Genomic DNA, 20,817 nt, shown 5'->3' on the forward strand with positions numbered 1-20,817 from the left:
GGGAAGAAGCTTTTAAAAACAGGCTTCCTGGAACTGGGTGGGGGTGGAATAGAGTAGAGAAATAGAACTAGTGGCCCTGTAGCAATGGCAGCAGCAGGGCAGGGGTGGCTCCTCGGGCCTCAGGGCCATCACCCAGCCTGCCACACCCCCTTGCTGACTGGTAGACCAGTGCTGCCACTCCACCTGCAGGCCCAGCCTGAAGCATGAAGCCAACTCTGCTGCTGCCTGCTTGCACTGCTCACCCTGCTGGTGGGAGGAAAACTCGGGGTGAGGCTCTGCCTGCAGGCTGCAAACATGATGGTTGTTTCCAGGGTGCACTCATGGTAGCCAGTGCCCAGGGCAAGGTAGTGTACAGCAGTCCCTGAACTCTTGCAGATTCTGCCCCTGGACATGCTCCCCAGCCACACTGTTTGAACAAGAAGATGGCTGAGATGAAGAATGATTCATTTTCTAGATTATGTCTCTTGAAAGTCCATACTGCTACTTGAGGCCATGCTGCTGTCTGTGATCCGTGCTGCCCCTGCAGGCTGTATTGATGCCCGTGGTCCAGGTCGCTGCATGAGGCCATGTTGGTGTGCGAGGTCTATGCTGCAACTGGCTGCTATTGGGAAGGAAGCTTCTTTTGCAGTGGGAACAATGAGTGAAAACTCAAAACTGAGAATGAGAGACATTGAAGGCTTCTGTGACAGCCACCTCCACCCTCCAAAAAAGAAATTTCAGGCGGGCAGCTATTGAAGAGAGTCCTTAAGAACTGTGATAAAGATGCTGAAGTATGTAGCTCCTCACAGTTGATGACTTCTGGCAAGAGACTGCATAGAACTCCTCAGTTTTCTTTTAGGGTCTGGCCACTGGGAGTTTGACCATGCTCCAATGAGTATGTGGGTAACACAAATTGGACTTGGTGTATTTTGAGGGAAAGGTGGGGATAATAAGAGTTGGAGGGTGGATCAGGGAGGAATGAGAAGCAAGTATGATTGGGGTACATTGTATGGAATTTCCAAATAATTAATAAAAATATAATATTGGGAAAAAGATGAAACATTAGTTTGTCAGTGCTTAAAACTATAGGAAATCTTCTGTTTTGATATATTCATTATTATCAAGTAGAACTACTTTTTATTTTTTAAAGATTTATTTTATGTATCAGACTCCACTGTAACTGTCTTCAGACATACCAGAAGAGGGAATCAGATCTTGTAACTTTAATTTTTTTCAAACCTTATTTTTAATGATGGATCTTAACCTCTTTAACCTCCCTTTTAGCCCACCACCCACCAGAGGTAGTGGAGGAAGTGGACCTATTTAGAAAGGTTCTTTGGAGCAAATCCCATCTGTGCCGTCTGGAAATTGGCAGTTCAGTTTACAGGTTAGCAGTGGTAGCTCGATCCACTCACAGACACTTCATGGATACACCAGCAGTCCAGTTCAGTAGAGTCGGGATAGTAACAGTGGTGATAAGACCTAGCAGAGACAGCCAGGCCTCAGACAAGTCAACAGGCAGGATCAGAAGGAACATCAGGAAAGTTCTCAGTGAAGCAAAGATCAGAGAAGATGAGAGACCCACAAGAGTTGCACAGCTAGCTGTACCAGCAAGCCTAGGTCAGCCTCTGTCACTGTTCTTCAAGTTCTATTTATACCCTCCAAACATCAGGTCTTGCTTCAGCACATGCACAGCTGTCTCAGCAGACATCGCTCTGCCAATCACCCCGAGTCCATGGAAATACAAGAAACTGCAGTACACCACCAGAAGGTTTTTGGTGTTTCTCTCTATGGCATCCCAACAAATGCAGCTCAACTATACAGTGTGAGGCAGGCTAATACATGTGTGTTAGCAAAGAATCCTTCATCACCTGTCCTTTCACGTGCTTGCTTTAGCAAAATATCCTTTCTCCTGTGTCTGCTTCAGCTAAAGATTACTTCATAAGTCCGCCTTAGTCTTTCACCTGTGTCCACTTTAGAAAACACTCCTTCATGTGTTTGCCCCAGCAAAACACCATCAAACTGACTTTTCAAAGAACCCTTAATAAGTTTCCACTTCATATCTATCTTCCTTTCTGTTTAAGTCCTTTTCTCTAACATTAACAATCTATACACAATAAAACCATGATGTTTTCGATAAATAGCTTATTCACAATAGTCAAACAATAGTCTATAACAAAACAACCTTAAGTTTCTATCAATATACAATGAACAAAAACCCTAAATATCTATCAATATATAATTCAATCTATACAACTTAAATTTCTATCAATATATAGTAATTAAAGAAAAAAACCTTAAATTTCTATTAATATATAATAAAACAAGCTTAAATTTCTGTCAATATACAATCATTAAAAAGTTAAATTTCTAGCAATATATAATAAAGAAAAAACTTAAATTTCTATCAATATACAATAATTAAACAAAAACTTACATTTTAGTCTGAAAAAAAAAAAAAAACTAGCAGTAGCATTTGTTGCCCAGTCTTTGGGTTTATCCAGTCTCTGTATTGTTTGTTGTTTGGACCCTAAGGGAAAAAAAGGTTAGTCTGAGAAAAGCTAGCTGTAGCATTTATTGCCCAGTCTCTGTTTATCCTGTGTCTGTATTGTCTAGCTATAGCATTTATTGCCCAATCTTTGTATTGTCTGTTCAGCCTCTGTGTTGTCCATCTCTTTGTAATCAATTACTTGGGCTATCCATTTAGAGTTGATTTGCATTCTTTTTTTTTTTTTTTTTAAGAAACCAGGAATTGAGACAATTTGTGAGTTGTTTGAGCTAATTGCTTTGTGTAGATACCCATGTCTCAAGTGATAAGGGGTTTTCCCTGGTCAAATCTGATTTCTATAAGTTTTGTTGCTAATCATATTTTTTCATTCCCAGTAGATACATAAGCATAACCATATCCCCATCCTAAAACTGTTTCAGGTTTCCATTCTAATGTTAGCACGTCCTTATAGTATATTGGCTGGCCTAGTTCCTCAGTTTTTCCAATAACCCAGTGTCTCTCTGCTGCTGTTCCTTTTTCACCAACATTAAGAAAACAGAGTTAACAAAATACTGTTTTCTGTTCCTGGGGTTTTTTTTTTTTTATTCTCCTTTTTTGTTTAATAAGCATCTCTTTTAAGGTATAGTTGGCTCTTTGTGTAATTTTGTGTCTTGTGGGACTGTGTGGTATACCAGTAACAGGATCCCATTCCAGATGGTTACAAGCTACTCTGTGGTAGTTAGGAATTGAACTCAGGATCTCTGGAAGAGCAGTCAGTACTCTTAACTGCTAAGCCATCTCTCCAGCTGCAGTAAAACTACATTTTGAGTGCTTAGCTTTTCATGAATTTTCCATCGGTTACCCACAGTTTATCCATTGCAACTTTAGTGGTATTTTTTTAGTGCTTATTGTTTATAATCTACTAGCCTTTTACTTTTATAAAATTGGAAATTATTATTAAAGTCTCTTTAATGTCAAACCTTTTGCAAAACTTAGGTATAATTGCTTAGACTAGTAATATGTTGGTATCTGATTTTAAACTGAGTAAAAGAAGAGACACATTTTCAAAGACAAAAAGCATGCTTGGTAAATGTAGATAATGTCTGTGCCCAAAGGTGAATAGATAGCATTTGATGTTGGTACTGACCAGGAAGCTTCCTCCCTGCTCACCAGCTATTATAGTACTAGAGAATTTGTAATTCCTGTGTGTGAGTTGGTGACTGAGGAGGAAGGATTATAGTGGTACTTGACACAGATTGAGTCTTTTTCAATTTGCTTTATTTGCCTTTTGACATTATGAACTTCTTTTCAACAGAATTTAACATTTTTTAGATAGCTAGATTTTTTTCTTTATGGATCTTGTTTCATAAAGTGAAAATGAATAATTTCCAAATAACTGGAAAACGACATTTCTCTTCTCTATAGGACTTGTGTAAGAGCTGTTGTCATATATGGAGGAACCCAGTTTGGGCATTCAATTCGACAGATAGTTCAAGGGTGTAATATATTATGTGCTACTCCAGGGAGGCTGATGGATATCATAGGCAAAGAAAAGGTAAGCCCTAAAAGCACCAGGTTGTTAGCCTGATGGGTATTTTGGGGAAAGGAAGGGAATGATGAGAGATGTATCTCCTATGTTTTGGTTCTAGTGAGTGCTTTGAGTTAATTTTCATAATTGTCAAGATAATCTCTCATAACATTTTCCATTATACTTGGGGAAACAAAATGAGATTAACACTTTACTCAAAAAAATCTTTAGTTAGCTCTAGTCAATGAGTTAGGGCTAGAATCTTTATCTGATTTCAGTAATATTTTATTACATGGAAGAAAATACAATAAATATTTTCATATAATTTCATATACATTTTGGTGAAATCGTTTTTTTCATTTTAAGATACATTCTTTGGGACATCAGTATCTTTTGTTTTCTATTAAAGCATGTGAATGGTAATAATGTGAGTTGTTAATTTTCTAAGTCTTTTAAGAAGAGATTTTATTTACTTGGGAATCTTATATCCAATTATTACACCTCTTAATTCTTTTAAGTTCATGTTAATGAACTGCAATTGATTATTTTGCATTCTATAAAGGAGGTACTTAAAACACTTGTTGGAAAATGTACTACCTTTACAATTATATTTATTAAAAGTTGCTAGAGAAACCAATGTCAGATTTTTACTAACCATCTTTGTAGTAGTATCAGAGTCACTTGTAGTTCCAGGACAGCCATAGCTACATAGTGAGACCCAGTCTCAAAAAAGAAAAAAGATAACCTATTTTCAATATTTCATGGTATTAGATTTTATTTTCTTACATTGAAGTTTGATTTTTATCATGATTTTATCAAGATTAGATAGTATGAACCCATGCTATCTACTACAAGTTAACTATTAGCCATATGTTACTATATATATTTTAAAATAAAAAATTTAGTTTCATATTTATTCAAACTATGTTTCAAACATAATTACTATAATTACTTGAATGTTTCTGTAATTATTTGAATGTTCTATTATCTCCAGTGCTTAGTAGGTTACACATTGGAGATAATAGAACATTCAAGTAATTACAGAAAATTCTAGCATAAAGTATTACTGTAGATATTTTCGATTCTATTAAACTTAATTTGTAACACTTTATATATTAGTAAAAGTTTAGATCAGCTATATTATGATTATCTATGATGAGACCAACAATTCTCATCATTGTATACCTTGATTTACTGTGCATTACCATGACCAAAACCCACTTGGGTATCACAGTCTATCACTGAAGGAAATCAGGTCAAGAACTCAAGGCATAGCAGGCATGTGGAGGCAGGAAACTAAAGCAGAGGTCATGTAGGAGTTCTGCTTCCTTATGGCAACCCAGGACTTTGAGATCAGAGGTGGTGCCATATACTGTGAGCTGGGCCCTTCCACGGAAATCATTAAATCTAGAAAATGCCCCACAGGCCAGTTTGATGGAGGCATGTTTTTCAAGTGAGGTTTCCTTCCCATATGATTCTAGCCTTTGTCAGGTTAACATACAGCTAGGCAGCACAACCCCAAGAGTACTTTTAAAAAGTTGAAATTGTGGAGCATATTTTAGCTTAATATAAACTAGTATGTATGTTCTGTTTCTGTCTTTGAAAATATTCTTAAAGATTGGTCTCAAACAAGTCAAGTACTTAGTTTTGGATGAAGCTGATCGAATGTTGGATATGGGTTTTGGTCCAGAGATGAAGAAGTTAATTTCTTGTCCAGGAATGCCATCAAAGGAACAACGCCAAACCCTTTTATTCAGTGCGACTTTTCCAGAAGAAATCCAGAGGTAAATACCTTTCTTCTCAAAAACAAAAGTGAATGGTAGGTAGTGTGTGCCTTTGATCCCAACACTCAGCAGATAAATACGAGTCTCTGTGTTCGAGACCAGTCAGACTCTCATAATAAGACTCTTTATCACTATGAAATAGGTAAAATGCCTCTCATGCAAGTATAAAGATCTGAGTGTAATCCCTACCACCGATGTACGAAGTTGGCTTCTTACTCCAGTGTTGAGGAGGCCGAGACAGACAAATCCCTAGGGCTCACTGGCCAGCCAGTTTAGCTTGTGATAGGCAAATCCCAGATTTCAGTAAGAAACCCTGTCTCAGAAAAGAAGGTTGACCTCTGACCTCCACATGCACAATGATAAAACACAAACATGCAGATGTATAGACATGTGACCACACTTTCATGTGCACATCTACAAAGTTGTTACCAAAAAAGAGCTTTATACATGCAGTATAAAAGTAATAAGCATATGCTTTTAAAGTTTGCCACTTTTCTTATTTTTCAATTTTACTCCTGACTTTGCATTATCATAATAATCTCTTCTCCCTGTCCTACCCTCCCTCTTCCCTCCCTCTCCCCTCCCCCTCCCATCACCTCCCTCTCCACTCCTCCTGTGTGTATATATAGCTGGGAATCAGTAAGTGTTTACTAAAGCTATTCTCACTATGCTTTAATTTTAATCCTAAATGTATAGAATTGGTCTTTGGTAGAAAGTTCATAAACTGATTATTGATAGATCCTGTGTACCCGTGGTCTTGTAAATTGAGAGATTGGGATTACACATCCTTTTTGGGTAGCAGCTTCTTCTACCAGCTTATCCCTTACTTGGCACAGGGAGCCTATACAATCTAGGCAATGCCAATAGCCTAGATTCAGCAGAATTCTTGCTCTTTTGTTTGATGAAACTGTTCTCTTTGAGGACTAGGAACTCTGTTCCTCCCCATCTAAGAGGAAGATGATTTCCCAAGTTGTTTGACTATTGGGAGAGTGATGGTAGACGGTGGACTCTGGCTTGTACATCATAGAAAGATCCATGTTTCCAGGACTAGTATGCTGTGTTGTGTTGCTTGACATCCTCTCCTCATAAAAAGTTGCCTCCAAGGTGATCCATGTCCTGTTCTTTGCATAGAAAGCACAGTTCTTGTAGGTTGGAGCTTGAAGGTAGTGCAGTGTGTGATGTCATCTGTGGATCATAGAATATAGGGCTGCTTCTTTGATGCATAGTTGGGTCTCTGGTCTCACAAAATGTGTGGGATCCTATGCTAGTGTGTCAGACTCCACAAGGCCTTGGTTAGGCATGACATTGGCCATTGATTTATTTTACTTATGTGACCAAAACTTTTCAAAGAAAATTTAAAAGGTCTTTATTGTAGGAAAAGCTAAATCATGGAGTATTAGATAAATTTCTTAGTGGTACTTAAGGTAGTCGTTTCTTTTTCTAAAATTCAATATTTTTCTAAATTCAATAGTGGTCTTTGTGGATCTTTTATGAGTCATGTTTGGTTGTTAACTTTGGATATACATGAATAATAGAAGATCTCTTGATTTTTTAAAATTATTGATTTTTTTTGGATTCATTTTTTTATTTTTTAAAAATGATTTGTTAATGATTTCATTGTGTCTTAAATTTGAAATGGAGTGTCTTCATTCCTATCAGTGTTGATAATATGAAGTAGGTATTAACCCAAGCAATTAACAGATACTATTCCTGCTGCTGTCTCTTTTCTGACTTTCTTCAAAATAGGAAGGTATTTTTATGTTGGTCACTCAAAATGATTCATATATACTATTGTCAGTAGTGGTATTTGTATATCTTTTATGAGTCTTGTTTGATTATTAGCCTTGAATATACATGATAAACAGAAGATCTCTTGATTTTAAATTAGTTATGTTTTGTTTCTAGCCTCATTTTTTATTTTTAAAAATAATTAAAATTAATATATGCATACTATAATCGCATCATTCTCCTCTTCCCTTTAAGTACTCTTGAATCTCTACTCACTCTCAAATGTAGGGCCTCTTTTTAAAATTACTGTTATGTACAAATTATCTCTCTTCCCACCTCCCCATACACGCACACGCACATGCACACGTATGTACTAGGGCTGGCCACTTAGTATTGCACAGTCAATAGGGAACTCATCCTTGGGGAAGATCAGTTGTCCTTCTCTTAGCAGTCATTAATTGCCCGTAGCTTTTTCTAGGTGTGGGGCCTTGTCGGAATTCCCCTGTCTAAACTGGTGTGTCAACTAATGGTGTCAGTGTTGAGATCTTACTTAGACAGCCACTTTGTTGAAACTTCCTTCAGGATATTTTCCTTGACATGTACAGATTCTAACAGTAGACAGTCTCTGGCTCTTAGAATCTTTCTACCCTGCTTTTTGCAGTATTCCCTGAGCCCTAGGTGTAGGAGTTACTTTGCAAATTTATCAGTTGGGGCTGGGCATTCCATGGACAGTTATCTATAGTTTGACCAATTGTAGTTTTCTATAATGGTCTTTTTCTGCTGCAGAAAGAAGATATTTTGGTGGTAAGAGCACATTTATAGGATAAGTATTTAGAATGTAGCTAGAAACTGTACTGGTTTAGTAAAAGGGCAAATAGCAAGGGTTCCTCTAGGTTCCATGGTTTCACTTGCCATGTAGGTAGTTAGGTTTACAGTACCAGGCCTGAATTCTATCTTTTTGAACAAGCCTTAAGTTCAATTAAGATAGCCATAGGTTACCTTCAGGATATAAGTGCCACTATTGTACTGCTGCTGGTATATTTTCAGTGCTGATGATTATTGGAGTTTGTCACAACTGCTCTTCTTGAGCACAGGAATGGGCTTCAGTATTACATACTCTCTACAGCTTTTGTTTCTTCCCACCCAGCTTCCTCTTCCATTGTAGATCTCCATAAGAGTGATCATGAATAACCATATGGCACAGTCAATATGGTACTGTCTTAAAATTTCCTCTGCCAGTGGCATTAGCCCCAAAATTTAAATTTAGCCTCTGGCATGTTTTTGGATATGCCAAAAGCAACCACATTCTTTGCCAAAATATCACAAGAATGATCTCTAGGACAGTTACTGTTGTTCTCAGAGACCTCTTGAGCTGGGCTTCCACTGTCCACATTGCTGTCAGCACTCTTATTTGCCATGCCCTAATTTCAACCAATTTCCCAATACAAAGTCCTAGAGTTCATATTCTCCCAATGAGCAGGGTCAGGCAGTATATATACCACTCGCTGGTATCAATAGTGCCACGAACTAAGGACCAAGCATTCAAACTTATGAGCATATGGGGGCCATTCTCATTCAAACCACCCATAGTAGGACTACCTATTCTTTCCTCTTTTGACAGTTTGCATGGCCTTACCACTGAAAGCTAGTTCTCAAGGAGGAAGTTTCCAGGCCATATCTAGCTTGATTTCTCCCAACTCCTGTGTTTGAAGTTGAAGTTGTCAGTCATAGGAACTAACTTTGGTTCTGAGAGACAACCAAGGGCAACAATAATAGTAACCTACATTGTTTTGTAAGTTTCAGAGATTCCTGCAACTAACAACTCTAGGAGGTTTTTCATACTAGATACTGGGAGTTTCCTTAGATGATCTGTGGCTTATGGTGAGAGCATTATCACTCCAAGTATTCACTGCCCACTTTAAAGTTTTACCTGTTGCCCAGTCTCTGCCTACTTTTTAACCTTTGTAATTTAATTTTTATTTCTTTTGATGTGTGTAGCATATGCATGTATGTTTGTTCAGGTACCATTTGGGCATGCATGTTGATGTCAAAGGACAGTATTTTTCTCTCTTGCTGTCCATTTTGTGGTTTGAGACAAGTTCTCTCATTGAACCTGAAGCACCTTCATTGACCTAGGCTGGCTAGACAGTGAGCTCTGGGGATCTGCCTGTCTTCAACACCAGATCTAGATTACAGATTCATGCTACACTGACCTGATTTTGATGTGGATGCAGGAGATCTGAACTCAGATCACTTAGGATTTCACATTGAACTTGGAGCCAGCCTGGTAGCCAATAAATCCCAGTGATCTCGTTTCTGCTTTCCACAGAGCCCTTTTTTCTTTTTAATTTTAACTTTGCTCTTAACAAAAGGCTACTTTTGCTCTTAACAAGATGCTTGCCTTTCTCCATCTGGATTATTTTAACAGTTCTATTCATTTTTCTGCAAATGACATGATTTGATTTTTGTGATTGGTATTACTATATTATGTTATGTGTCATAATAAAAATCATGTCTAGTTTTAGTGTACTGCAAGTGCCTCGCCTGTTTTCCCTGCACCATTTGTTGAGGCTCTTTTTACCCCTCAGTGTTTTTTGTTTGTTTGTTTGTTTGGTTGGTTGGTTGGTTGTTTTTGTTTTTGTTTTGTTTTGTTTTGTTTTGTTTTTATGACAGGATATCACTATATTGTCCTGGCTTTCCTGAGACAGTATATAAACTAGGCTGACCTTAATGGCACAGAGATTCACCTGGCTCTGCCTCCCAAGTGTGGGAATTAAAGGTATGTGCCACCAAACCTGGTACTTTCCAGTGTGCTATTGATACCTTTATTGAGATTCAATTGTTATAGACATATAAATTCACTTTTGGATTCTTATTTCATTCTCTTAAGTGTCTCATTTATGCTGCCACCATAAAGTTTTGTTACTTTGTAGTGTATGTTTGAAATCAGTTTTGAGAACCTCAAATCTTTGTGTCAGTTATCTCTGCTATTGCTATGGGGTAAATATACAGGTTGGCTTGTTAGAACCCTTCTCACTGTGAGGTGATCATCTGGGAGTTTTCCTGTACTCTGTTTAATTTCAAATATCTACTAAGGTTCGAGCAGGACTGGGTTGTAAGTAGAGGAAAGTACAGTTTATTTTGGCTCGGCTTGGTGGTATAGTTCAGTGGCAAAATGTGTCACCTAGCACTGCAAATAACCACAAACTGAAACAAAACAGATGATCAAAATAAAAACCAACAACTACAACACCAGCAGATGAAAACATGCAAAACACAGTAGGACAAACTGAAGTGTTAGGTAGAAATGAATTTTAAAAAGGAAGGAAAAAAGTCAAAAGTTTTTTTCTTGTTTAGACTAATTTTGAAGCAAAAATACTTTGAATCATAGTATTTCTTCTTTACGTTCTTTTAATTTTCTATCTTTGAAAAATATTCAGATTAATAATTATTTAAAAATTACTAAAATTGTTTCTTTACTTTCTGATCCTATGATCAAGCCTAAGCTTTTTGAAGGTTCTTCTACATAGATCTCATTTGTCCCTTTCCTACCCATTTCTTTGGTGGAAGAAAATGTAGAAAGCACTGCATATTTCTTGAAGATTAATATCTGTGCAGTAAATGGTAACTATTCTGATGCTGAATTAAAAAAATAAATTTGTCCTACTTGAGGCTAATACCACTGTATTCATCTCTGTGTTCACAGTATCATGAATGTGTAAGCAGTTGGAGGGATGTCAGACTAAGAATTTTAGTTGCCTGGGAGAGAGAGGGTGTTAACTCTTGAAGGAGGTATATTAAAAATAACCTTCTGTAAATATGTTCATACAACATTACAGTATACAGTAATTAGCATTACATAAACCCATTAAGTTGTATGTATATATTTAGAAATGAATATACATATGTATATGTATTTTTTTAACAATTAAAATGAAGTCATGAATTTGAAAAGGAGCAAGGTAGAGATTAGGATATATGGGAGAGAATGTAGGGAGGAAGGGAAGGAGGAATGATATAATTTCAAAAATTAAAAAAAATAATTAGAGGAAACTAAGAAAAATGTTTTGTTTTATGGTAAGAGAATAGACAGAACAAGAAGAAGCAGTAATTTATGTAGGTTCTGGGGATGCTGAGTCTGGGCTATTTTGTGACACTCAAGGAAACAACTAGAAAATAAGGGAGTGCTGCAAGCAGGAAGAATGACCAAAGGCTTGTGTTCTCCCTACTAAACCCTAAAAGCTCAGAACTGTAACTGTCACTGTCCCCACAGAGTTGAGCTTCTAGATGCTGTAAAGTAGCGCTTTCAGCTGCACACTGAGAGTAAACTGTCATATGTCAAAGTGTTATCCTTTTCACTTTTGGAGCAACCTTACATGGCCCAATTCTTCATGGCCTTTAGGTCTTATTTTTCTATATGTATTATGGCTGAAAAACATTTACCTGCAATCTTGTTTACTCATAATCACTTATTTACAGAAGAGTAACTTAATATTTCAGAAAACAAATCTGAACAATAGCATGTATTCAAAAATATTGAAGTTAGAATAGAATTGTGCTTTAGGGCTATATTTCAATCAGTCCCCTCCCTCCCTCCCTCCCTCCCTCCCTCCCTCCCTCCCTCCCTCTTATGAGACAGGGTCTCAGATGTTCCAGACTGGCCTCAGGCTCACCATGTAGCTAAGGGTGATGTTGACCTTCTGGGGATCATCCTGCATCTGTCTCCTGTGTGCTGGGATTATAGGCATTCACCACCACAGCCTGCTTCATGTGGTGCTGGCAGTCAATCCCAGGGCTTTGTACATGCTAAAGGGGCAATCTAACAACTGAGCTGTGTTCCCAGGCCCCCTTACAGTTCAATTTTTAATTTAAAAATTCTGCTTGTTACAATCAGCATTGTAGTTCATATGTTTATTGTTATGCATACATTTTATATAATTTTACATAGACAGAATTTACTGGAAATTCCTGTGTTCATAGTTTGACACAAATGTTTTGCTACTAAGTATATTTTAAAGATATTAACATTTTATTCTGATCTTTGAAAATAATACTTGAATTACAGAATAATGACTTTCCCACTGGTCTGTGTTGCTGTCTAGTCAGTTTGAGATGACATTGACAAGTGCATGAGAATAAGCTAAAGAGCCATGTTTTCTCTCTTAAGGTTGGCTGGGGAGTTTCTAAAGTCAAATTATTTGTTTGTTGCTGTTGGACAAGTGGGAGGAGCTTGCAGAGACGTTCAGCAGACGATTCTTCAAGTTGGCCAGTATTCAAAAAGAGAAAAACTTGTTGAGATTCTACGAAACATAGGTACCTCATTTTAATATAATTATTTTTGTCACGTTTTTGAATTTTAAAACATTTTTAAAGTCATCATTGTTTTGTATAAATTTTAATCTTATTTTTCTGTAAATCTTTTATAGATGACTTTAGTTTTTGTATAAATTATTTAAGAACATTCCTTTAGCTCTATAAAAGTTGTATATAGAAGGTATTTGAGACTTAGCTTAATACTTGGCTAAAAAGTTTTTCAGCAAAAGTATATATTTAATACTTACACATACATATATTTCATATATATGTATATATGAAAACTAGAAGGGCTCACAGGTGACACATGTTTTATCTATTGAGTAACTGATACTGTTATCATGCTGTCATGGAAGGCAGGCAGGTGGGTTGTGAGCTTGAAGCTAGCCTCTGGCCTACATAGCAAGACCCAGTCTTCAAAAGAAACCAACATGAGCTCTTGCTGATTTTAACTGGTTCCTCATTTCTTACCTACTAGTGAGTCTTCCCATATTCCTAAGATTTAAAGTGTTTCAAAGCTAGAGGGTACTTGAGAATCTAGTTCTGTCTTTCAAATACACATGAGAATTTTTTTCTCTTACCTTCTTCTAAATAATAATAATAATAATAATAATAATTATTATTATTATTATTATTAATATTATTATTATTATTTTAAATTATCTTTAATCTTTTTTTTTACAGTCCAGTTGTCATCCCCCTCCTGGTCCACCCTCTGACAGTTCCTCATCCCATTCTTCCTCTCTCATCTCCAAGAGGATGTCCCCACATCCCACCCCCCACCAGGCCTCCCCACTCCCTGGGGCCTCAAGTCTCTTGAAGGTTAGGTGCATCTTCTCTCACTGAAGCCAGACCAGGCAGCTGTCTGCTATATATATGTCGGGGGGGTGAGGGGGCTCATATCAGCTGGTGTATGCTTCCTGGTTGGTGGCTCAATGTCTGAGAGATCCAGGGGCAGGGGACCAGGTTAGTTGAGACTCCTGGTCTTCTATGGGGTCACCCTCCTTCTCAGCTTCTTCCAGCCTCTCCCTAATTCAACCACAGGGGTGCCTGGCTTCTGCCCAATGGTTGTGTGTAAGTATCTGCATCTGTCTTGATCAGCTGCTTGTTGGGCCTTTTGGAGGGAAGCCATGCTAGGTTCCTGTCTGTAAGCATATCATAGCATCAGTAATAGTGTCAGACCTTGGAGCTTCCCCTTGAGGTGGAGCCCAATTTGGACCTGTCACTGGACCTTTTTTCCATCAGGCTCTTCTCTATTTTTGTCCCTGCAGTTCTTTTAGACAGGACCAACTCTGGGTCAGAGTTTTTGACTTTGGGATGGCAACTTCATTCCTCCACTTGATGCCCTGTCCTTACTCTGGAGTTGGCCTCTACAAGTTCTCTTCCCACTGTAGGCATTTTATCTAAGGTTCCTCCCTTAGAGTCTTGAGAGTCTCTTACCTCCGAGGTCTCTCTCTCTGGTACTTTCTAGAGAGTCTCTCCACCTCCTACCTCCCAAAGTTGCCTGTTTCCATTCTTTCTGCTAGCCCTCAGGGCTTCACTCCTGTTTAAGATTATTTTTTATCTTACACTGTTTGTTTTATTCTGTTTGTTTCCTGAAGTAGCTTATTTTGAGCAGGAGACAGTTGGTGTGGGCATCTTGCTGTGTCTACTTATGTAGCTTCACTTTGCCCCCACCTTTACTTTCCTAGTTTAGTAACACACAAATGAGAAGTTAAGGCACTTTTGTAATAATGAGCAAAAAGAAAAAAAGCTAGAAAAGTTAGCAAGCACTTAAAGGCTATGATCTTCACTTTCTTAGGTTTCTTTGTTTTATTTTTAGATAAGGCCTTCTGTATAGCTCTGACTGGCTTGGAACTCTGTATAAACCAGGCTGTTCTAGAATTTGAGGTGATCCTCCTGCCCCCTCTTCCCAAGTGCTGGGCTTTAATTTATACTGTCTTATAAAAATGTCTTTTCTATTACCACCCTCTTTTTCTCTTTCTTCCGGCCCCTCCTTCCAGCCATACCTCCCGTCTGTCTGTCTGTCTGTTTCCCAGTAATCTTGCTTCAACCTTCTAGAGTGCTATGACTGCAAGTCTTACCACAATATCCAGCTTAGAAACTTTGGAAAAAATCAAACACTTTGAGATGAAAAGCTTCATCAGATGTTTCCTAACACTAATATAAAAATGGGAAAGCAGCTGTGAGTCTCATACCATTTTAATAGTTTTATATATAACATCCTTCTTAGTAGACAGAGCAGGGGCTTTGTTTTTTATTTTCAGTGTCTATAATAGTGACAGGCAGCCACTAAATAACTTGTTTTTCTTTTGGGTTTTTTTTTCTTTTTCTTTTTCTTTTCTTTTCTTTTCTTTCTTTCTTTCTTCTTCTTTTTTTTTTTTTTTTTTTTTTTACTAAATAACTTGTTAAGTGAAGTGAGCTGATAGAAGTAGGAAAGAGTGAGTTATCATGAGCAGCAAACATTCTTCCTTCTACTAAGGCAGTAGATAATCTTAAAATAGAGACCTTTCTTTCTCAGCATTTTATAGAGTAATCCCTCATAGAATAATCCATGCCAGTTAAGTACTTAAGTGCTTTAATTCAGCAAGTAAATACCACTTAATGAGTTAAGCCTTGGGATGAGGCTGCCACCTAACTTTGTATCTTCTGGGAATGAAAGGATTTGATTTAAGAGATGACATTGGAACATAGATTATCGAGTTTAGCAGCCTAGGGTCAGATGTCATTAGTGTAAATGTTTTGACCAATCAGGGCAAAATGAAAGACTGGATTATTTTGGGAAGTAACAGACATTTATAGGAAAGGAAAAGGAAAAGGAAACTGAGACATTTTCAATTACTGAGAAATGGCTGACAGTTAATTATATTTGCTTAAGAAAAGAAGGCACACTTACTGATTGTTTGTTTTAACAGGAAAGCACTTCTCTCTCTCTTTTTTTTTTTTGACATCCATGCATTCAGGAAACACTTAACTTTTTCCATACTAGCTGCTGTATGTGCACTTGTAGTGTGGATGAGACAAAAGTTTTTGCTGCCATGCCTTTTTTTCCCTTAATATTATTGTTTGAATGTTAATAATCTTGTTTTGTAGGTGATGAAAGAACTATGGTCTTTGTTGAAACCAAGAAAAAAGCAGATTTCATTGCAACTTTTCTTTGTCAAGAAAAAATATCAACTACAAGTATTCATGGGTGAGTACAATAATACAGTTTTCTAGTGAGAAAATAACTTTTGTTTGTTATTTAAAAGTCATGCCCCATGAAAATATCTTGGTCAGTGACAAACTGCATATACAGTGTATCCTATAAGATTATATCACCTAGTGAGGCAGAATCTTAGTTTGTATCAGTATGCTTACTCTATGGTGCACTGATGGCATATTAATACCAGTTATCAGTACTTTACTAGGAAATTGAAAATTATTTTTGAATATGTAGAATTCTGTAATTATACTTTAAGAACATTTTTGCCCAGAATAACAGTGATTGTTTTTATGCATATATGATTTATTTTATATATATTTATAAAAATATTTTTCATATTCTGGCCCTGTTAGCTGTCTCTTACTCTATCTTCTAATAGAGGTGGCTTTTCCAATTAAACACTGTGAAGATAAAATGGTAGCTGGGGATGAGTTACTACAGAACTGGAAATTACAATGTGTATTATAGTACCTGGTTATTATAGTGTGTGGGAAGTAGGCATTTATAGTAAGTGCTGTAGTTTTTACTTTTTAAAATACTGCTTGTTGAGCTTTGATACATTTCTCAGAAGTGGCTCTAATGTAAACTTTTTTGTTTGAAGTGATCGGGAACAGAGGGAGAGAGAACAAGCTCTTGGAGATTTTCGCTGTGGAAAGTGCCCAGTTCTTGTTGCTACTTCAGTGGCTGCCAGAGGGCTTGATATTGAAAATGTTCAACATGTTATCAATTTCGACCTTCCTTCTACCATTGATGAATATGTTCATCGGATCGGGCGTACTGGGCGTTGTGGAAACACTGGCAGGGCCATTTCTTTTTTTGATACCGAATCTGATAATCATTTAGCACAGTCTCTAGTTAAAGTGCTGTCAGATGTAAGTTTAAACAGAGATTTCAACTTGAAATATTTAGAATTAAATAGTTCTTTGTTGTTGAGAAATCTTTTATATCTTTAAAATGTCATGTTGCATAAGGAATGTTTATTTTCTCAAGGCTCAACAGGATGTTCCTGCATGGTTAGAAGAAATTGCCTTCAGTACGTATGTGCCGCCCAGCTTCAACAGTAGCACACGAGGGACCGTGTTTGCATCTGTTGACACTAGGAAGGTTAGTGAGAAATGTTAAATGGATTTCTAATTACTCTTTGAAAATGTGCTTCATTCAAGAAGGTAATAATATTTAATTGCCACTGTCATTTTAATTATATGCGCACACGCGTGCACACACACCCACATGTTTCAGGTTTATAGTCTTAACATTCCAGTTCCTTTGCTGGTATTTGTTGGGATCTTCTGAACTTTGTAGAGAATTCTGCCACATTATTAGAGAATTCTCACCACATTATTAATACAAAATGCTAGAACTGTAGAGATACAAGTCTTACTGATATGCCAGGCCAGTTTTTTTCTTCTTCAGTAAATCTTGGTATAGAAGAGTGTTCTAATTAAACATCTATGCCAATTTGAAGTGTAATAAATTTTTCTGGTCCCTAAAAGCTAGTGACTTGAAAAATTATTTTCTTGAGTCATTTTGTACAATTTAGATTTCATAAGATTATATGGGCCTTTCTTTGAAGCGAATCATTTTATAAGAAAAGTCATTAGATGCTTAGGATAATCGAGGTAGGAAATGTGAGTCTCTGCTGTCAGTCTGGACGATGTAACATTAGTGTTGTCATAATTTGTTTCTTTCATTTTTCTTTCTTTCTTTTTTAAAGAATTACCAGGGCAAGAACACGTTGAATACAGCAGGGATTTCTTCTTCACAAGCTCCCAATCCAGTTGATGACGAGTCATGGGATTAAAGCAAACAAACATACTTCAAGTCTGATAGTTTTGATGCAGAGAAGAAAAACAGTTTTTATTTTTAAAATTTTAACAGAAGTGTGAAACCTGATATTCTTATATCTCCTGTTCTTCTGTTCTTACTCCCAACCCTTAAAAAACAACCAGCTTCATTGACTAGTTACGTGAAATGCTGAAGTTACAACATTGCAGTTACTGATACAAATGGTGTTAACTGGAAATATTAAAGCATTCTATATGTTTTGCTTATTTCTAGTATATTCTTCAGAAAGTTAAGACATGTTTCATGTCCAAGTGCTAAGTCTTAGTATAGTGTTTATGATCCTATAACACAAGCAACAGGATGTGATGTACTCTTGTTTAATTATTGGGTCTAATTTCTACTTGATCCTTTAAAAGAATAGTGTATCAGTACAATGTAATAACATGATTTTCATGAAACAGTGGAGACTGAAGCCTTTCAAAGTTATTTGATTTTTAGATCATCAGACATGTAATGAAAATGTGAAGTTCAGTTTACAATGTGAGCACTGTACTTGGTGGTATGACAAATGTTTGCTTTTATAATATACAGATTTTCCTTGCAAATAAAAGATGAAACATATTTCCCCCTAAGTTTTCCAACAGCATTTTTCATTTTTAGTGTGGCATATTACAGTTCCTCGCTTTCATATTTGGACATTTTGTGTCTTGTGAAATCAGTGCAGTGAGCAAGAAGTTTTAGTTAAATATTAATGTGTAAATTCAAACAAATACCAAGATGTTGCCATGAAAATTAGTCTTATAATTTAACCCACTAATAATCAAACACAGTGTTTCAGTTTCCTCATAACTTTTTATTCATGTTTACATTTGATAAGAATGCTGCTATTCCCACTCATCATAGGCTTGCCTACCCTGTGAGATATTTTTAAAATTTTTTTCGGATACTTTTTTCTTTTATTGTATATTTTCTTTATTTACATTTCAAATATTATCTCCCTTCCCGGTTTCCCCTCTGGAAACCCTCTGTTCCATCCCTCATCCCCCTGCTTCTATGAGGGTACTCCTCTACCTACTTACCCACTCCTGTTTCCCCGCTCTGGCATTCCACTATACTGGGGAATTGAGCCTTCACAGGACTGTTTAGATGGTTTATCTACTCCTGATTTAACTTCAGTACCTGGTATCTGTCTAGAAAATTGTCCATTTCACCCAGATTTTTCAGTTTTGTAGAGTATAGGCTTTTTTAGTAGGATCTGATGATCTTTTGAATTTCCTCAGTTTCTGTTGTTATGTCTCCCTTTTCAATTCTGATTTTATTAATTTGGATACTGTCTCTGTGCCCTCTGGTTAGTCTGGCTAAGGATTTATCTATCTTGTTGATTTTCTCAAAGAATCAGCTCCTGGTTTTGGTGATACTTTGTATAGTTCTTTCTGTTTCTACTTGGTTGTTTTCAGCCCTGAGTTTGATTATTTCCTGCTGTCTACTCCTCTTGGGTATATTTGCTTCTTTTTCTTCTAGAACTTTCAGGTGTGTTGTCAGGCTGCTAGTGTATGCTCTCTCCAGTTTCTTTTTGTAGACACTTAGAGCTATGAGTTTTCCTCTTAACACTGCTTTCATTGTGTCCCATAAGGTTTGGTATGACGAGCCTTCATTTTCATTAAATTTTTAAAAGTCTTAAATTTCTTTATTTCTTCCTTGACCAAGTCATCATTGAGCATTTTTCAGTTTTTATATGTATGTGGGCTTTCCATTGTTTTTGTTATTATTGAAGACCAGCCTTAGTCTATGGTGATCTGATAAGATACAAGGGGTTATTTCAATCTTTTTGTATCTGTTGAGGCCTGTTTTGTGACCAATTATATGGTCTATTTTGGAGAAGGTACCATGAGGTGCTGAGAAAAAGGTATATTCTTTTGTTTTAAGATGAAATGTTCTATAGATACCTGTTTAATCCATTTGGTTCATAACTTCCGTTAATTCCACTGTGTCTCTGTTTAGTTTCTGTTTCCATGATCTGTCCATTGCTGAGAGTGGGGCGTTGAAATCTCCCACTATTATTGTGTGAGGTACAATGTGTGCTTTGAACTTTAGTAAGGTTTCATTTATGAATGTGGGTGCCTTTGCATTTGGAGCATAGATGTTCAGAATTGAAAGTTCATCTTGGTAGATTTTTCCCTTGACGAGTATGAAGTATCCTTTTTTATCTTTTTTGATAACTTTTGGTTGAAAATCAATTTTATTCAATATTAGAATGACTACTCCAGAGCTTGTTTCTTGGGACCATTTGCTTGGAAAATTGTTTTCCAGCCTTTTACTCTGAGGTAGTGTCTGTCTTTGTCACTGAAGTGCATTTCCTGTATGCAACAAAATTCTGGGTCCTGTTTACATATCCAATCTGTTAGCCTATGTCTTTTTTATTGGGGAATTGAGTCCATTGATGTTAAGAGATATTAAGGAAAAAATGAGTGTTGCTTCCTGTTATTTTTGTTATTAGAGGTAGAATTATGTTTGTGTGACTATCTTCTTTTGGGTTTGTTGGAAGATTACTTTCTTGCTTTTCCTAGGTTGTAGTTTCCCTCCTTGTGTTAGAGAGTTTTTCATCTGTTATCCTTTGTAGGCCTGGATTTGTGGAGAGATATTGTGTAAACTTGGGTTTGTCATGGAATATCTTGGTTTTTCCATCTATGGTAATTGAGAGTTTTTCTGGATATAGTAGTCTCGGCTGGCATTTGTGTTCTCTTAGGGTCTGTATGATATCAGTCCAGGATCTTCTAGTGTTTATAGTCTCTGGTGAGAAGTCTGGTGTAATTCTGATAGGTCTGCCTTTATATGTTACTTGACCTTTTTGCCTTACTGCTTTTAGTATTTTTTTCTTTGTTTCGTGCATTTGATGTTTTGATTATTATGTTACGGGAGGAATTTCTTTTATGGTCTAGTCTATTTTTAGTTCTATAGGCTTTTTGTATGTTTGTCGGCATCTCTTTCTTTAGGTTAGGAAAGTTTT

The 20,817-nt window shown here is 36.7% G+C and overlaps 1 protein-coding gene across 4 annotated transcripts in view; it reads left to right on the forward strand.

Moving 5' to 3' along the window:
* Positions 1-18,440, forward strand: part of Ddx4 (DEAD-box helicase 4) — a 53,300-nt gene extending 34,860 nt beyond the window's left edge. For all 4 annotated transcript variants that reach the window (XM_034523444.2, XM_034523450.2, XM_034523449.1 and 1 more), the window contains exons 16-22: positions 3,893-4,022; positions 5,613-5,779; positions 12,675-12,820; positions 15,914-16,013; positions 16,627-16,897; positions 17,016-17,129; positions 17,740-18,440. In XM_034523444.2, the coding sequence (XP_034379335.1) occupies positions 3,893-4,022; positions 5,613-5,779; positions 12,675-12,820; positions 15,914-16,013; positions 16,627-16,897; positions 17,016-17,129; positions 17,740-17,826 (1,015 nt within the window). In that variant the 3' untranslated portion in view covers positions 17,827-18,440. The remainder of the gene's footprint in view (positions 1-3,892; positions 4,023-5,612; positions 5,780-12,674; positions 12,821-15,913; positions 16,014-16,626; positions 16,898-17,015; positions 17,130-17,739) is intronic.
* The last annotated feature ends 2,377 nt before the right edge of the window (positions 18,441-20,817 follow it).

This window comes from Arvicanthis niloticus, chromosome 19 (genome assembly GCF_011762505.2).
Source record: "Arvicanthis niloticus isolate mArvNil1 chromosome 19, mArvNil1.pat.X, whole genome shotgun sequence".
NCBI lineage: Eukaryota > Metazoa > Chordata > Mammalia > Rodentia > Muridae > Arvicanthis > Arvicanthis niloticus.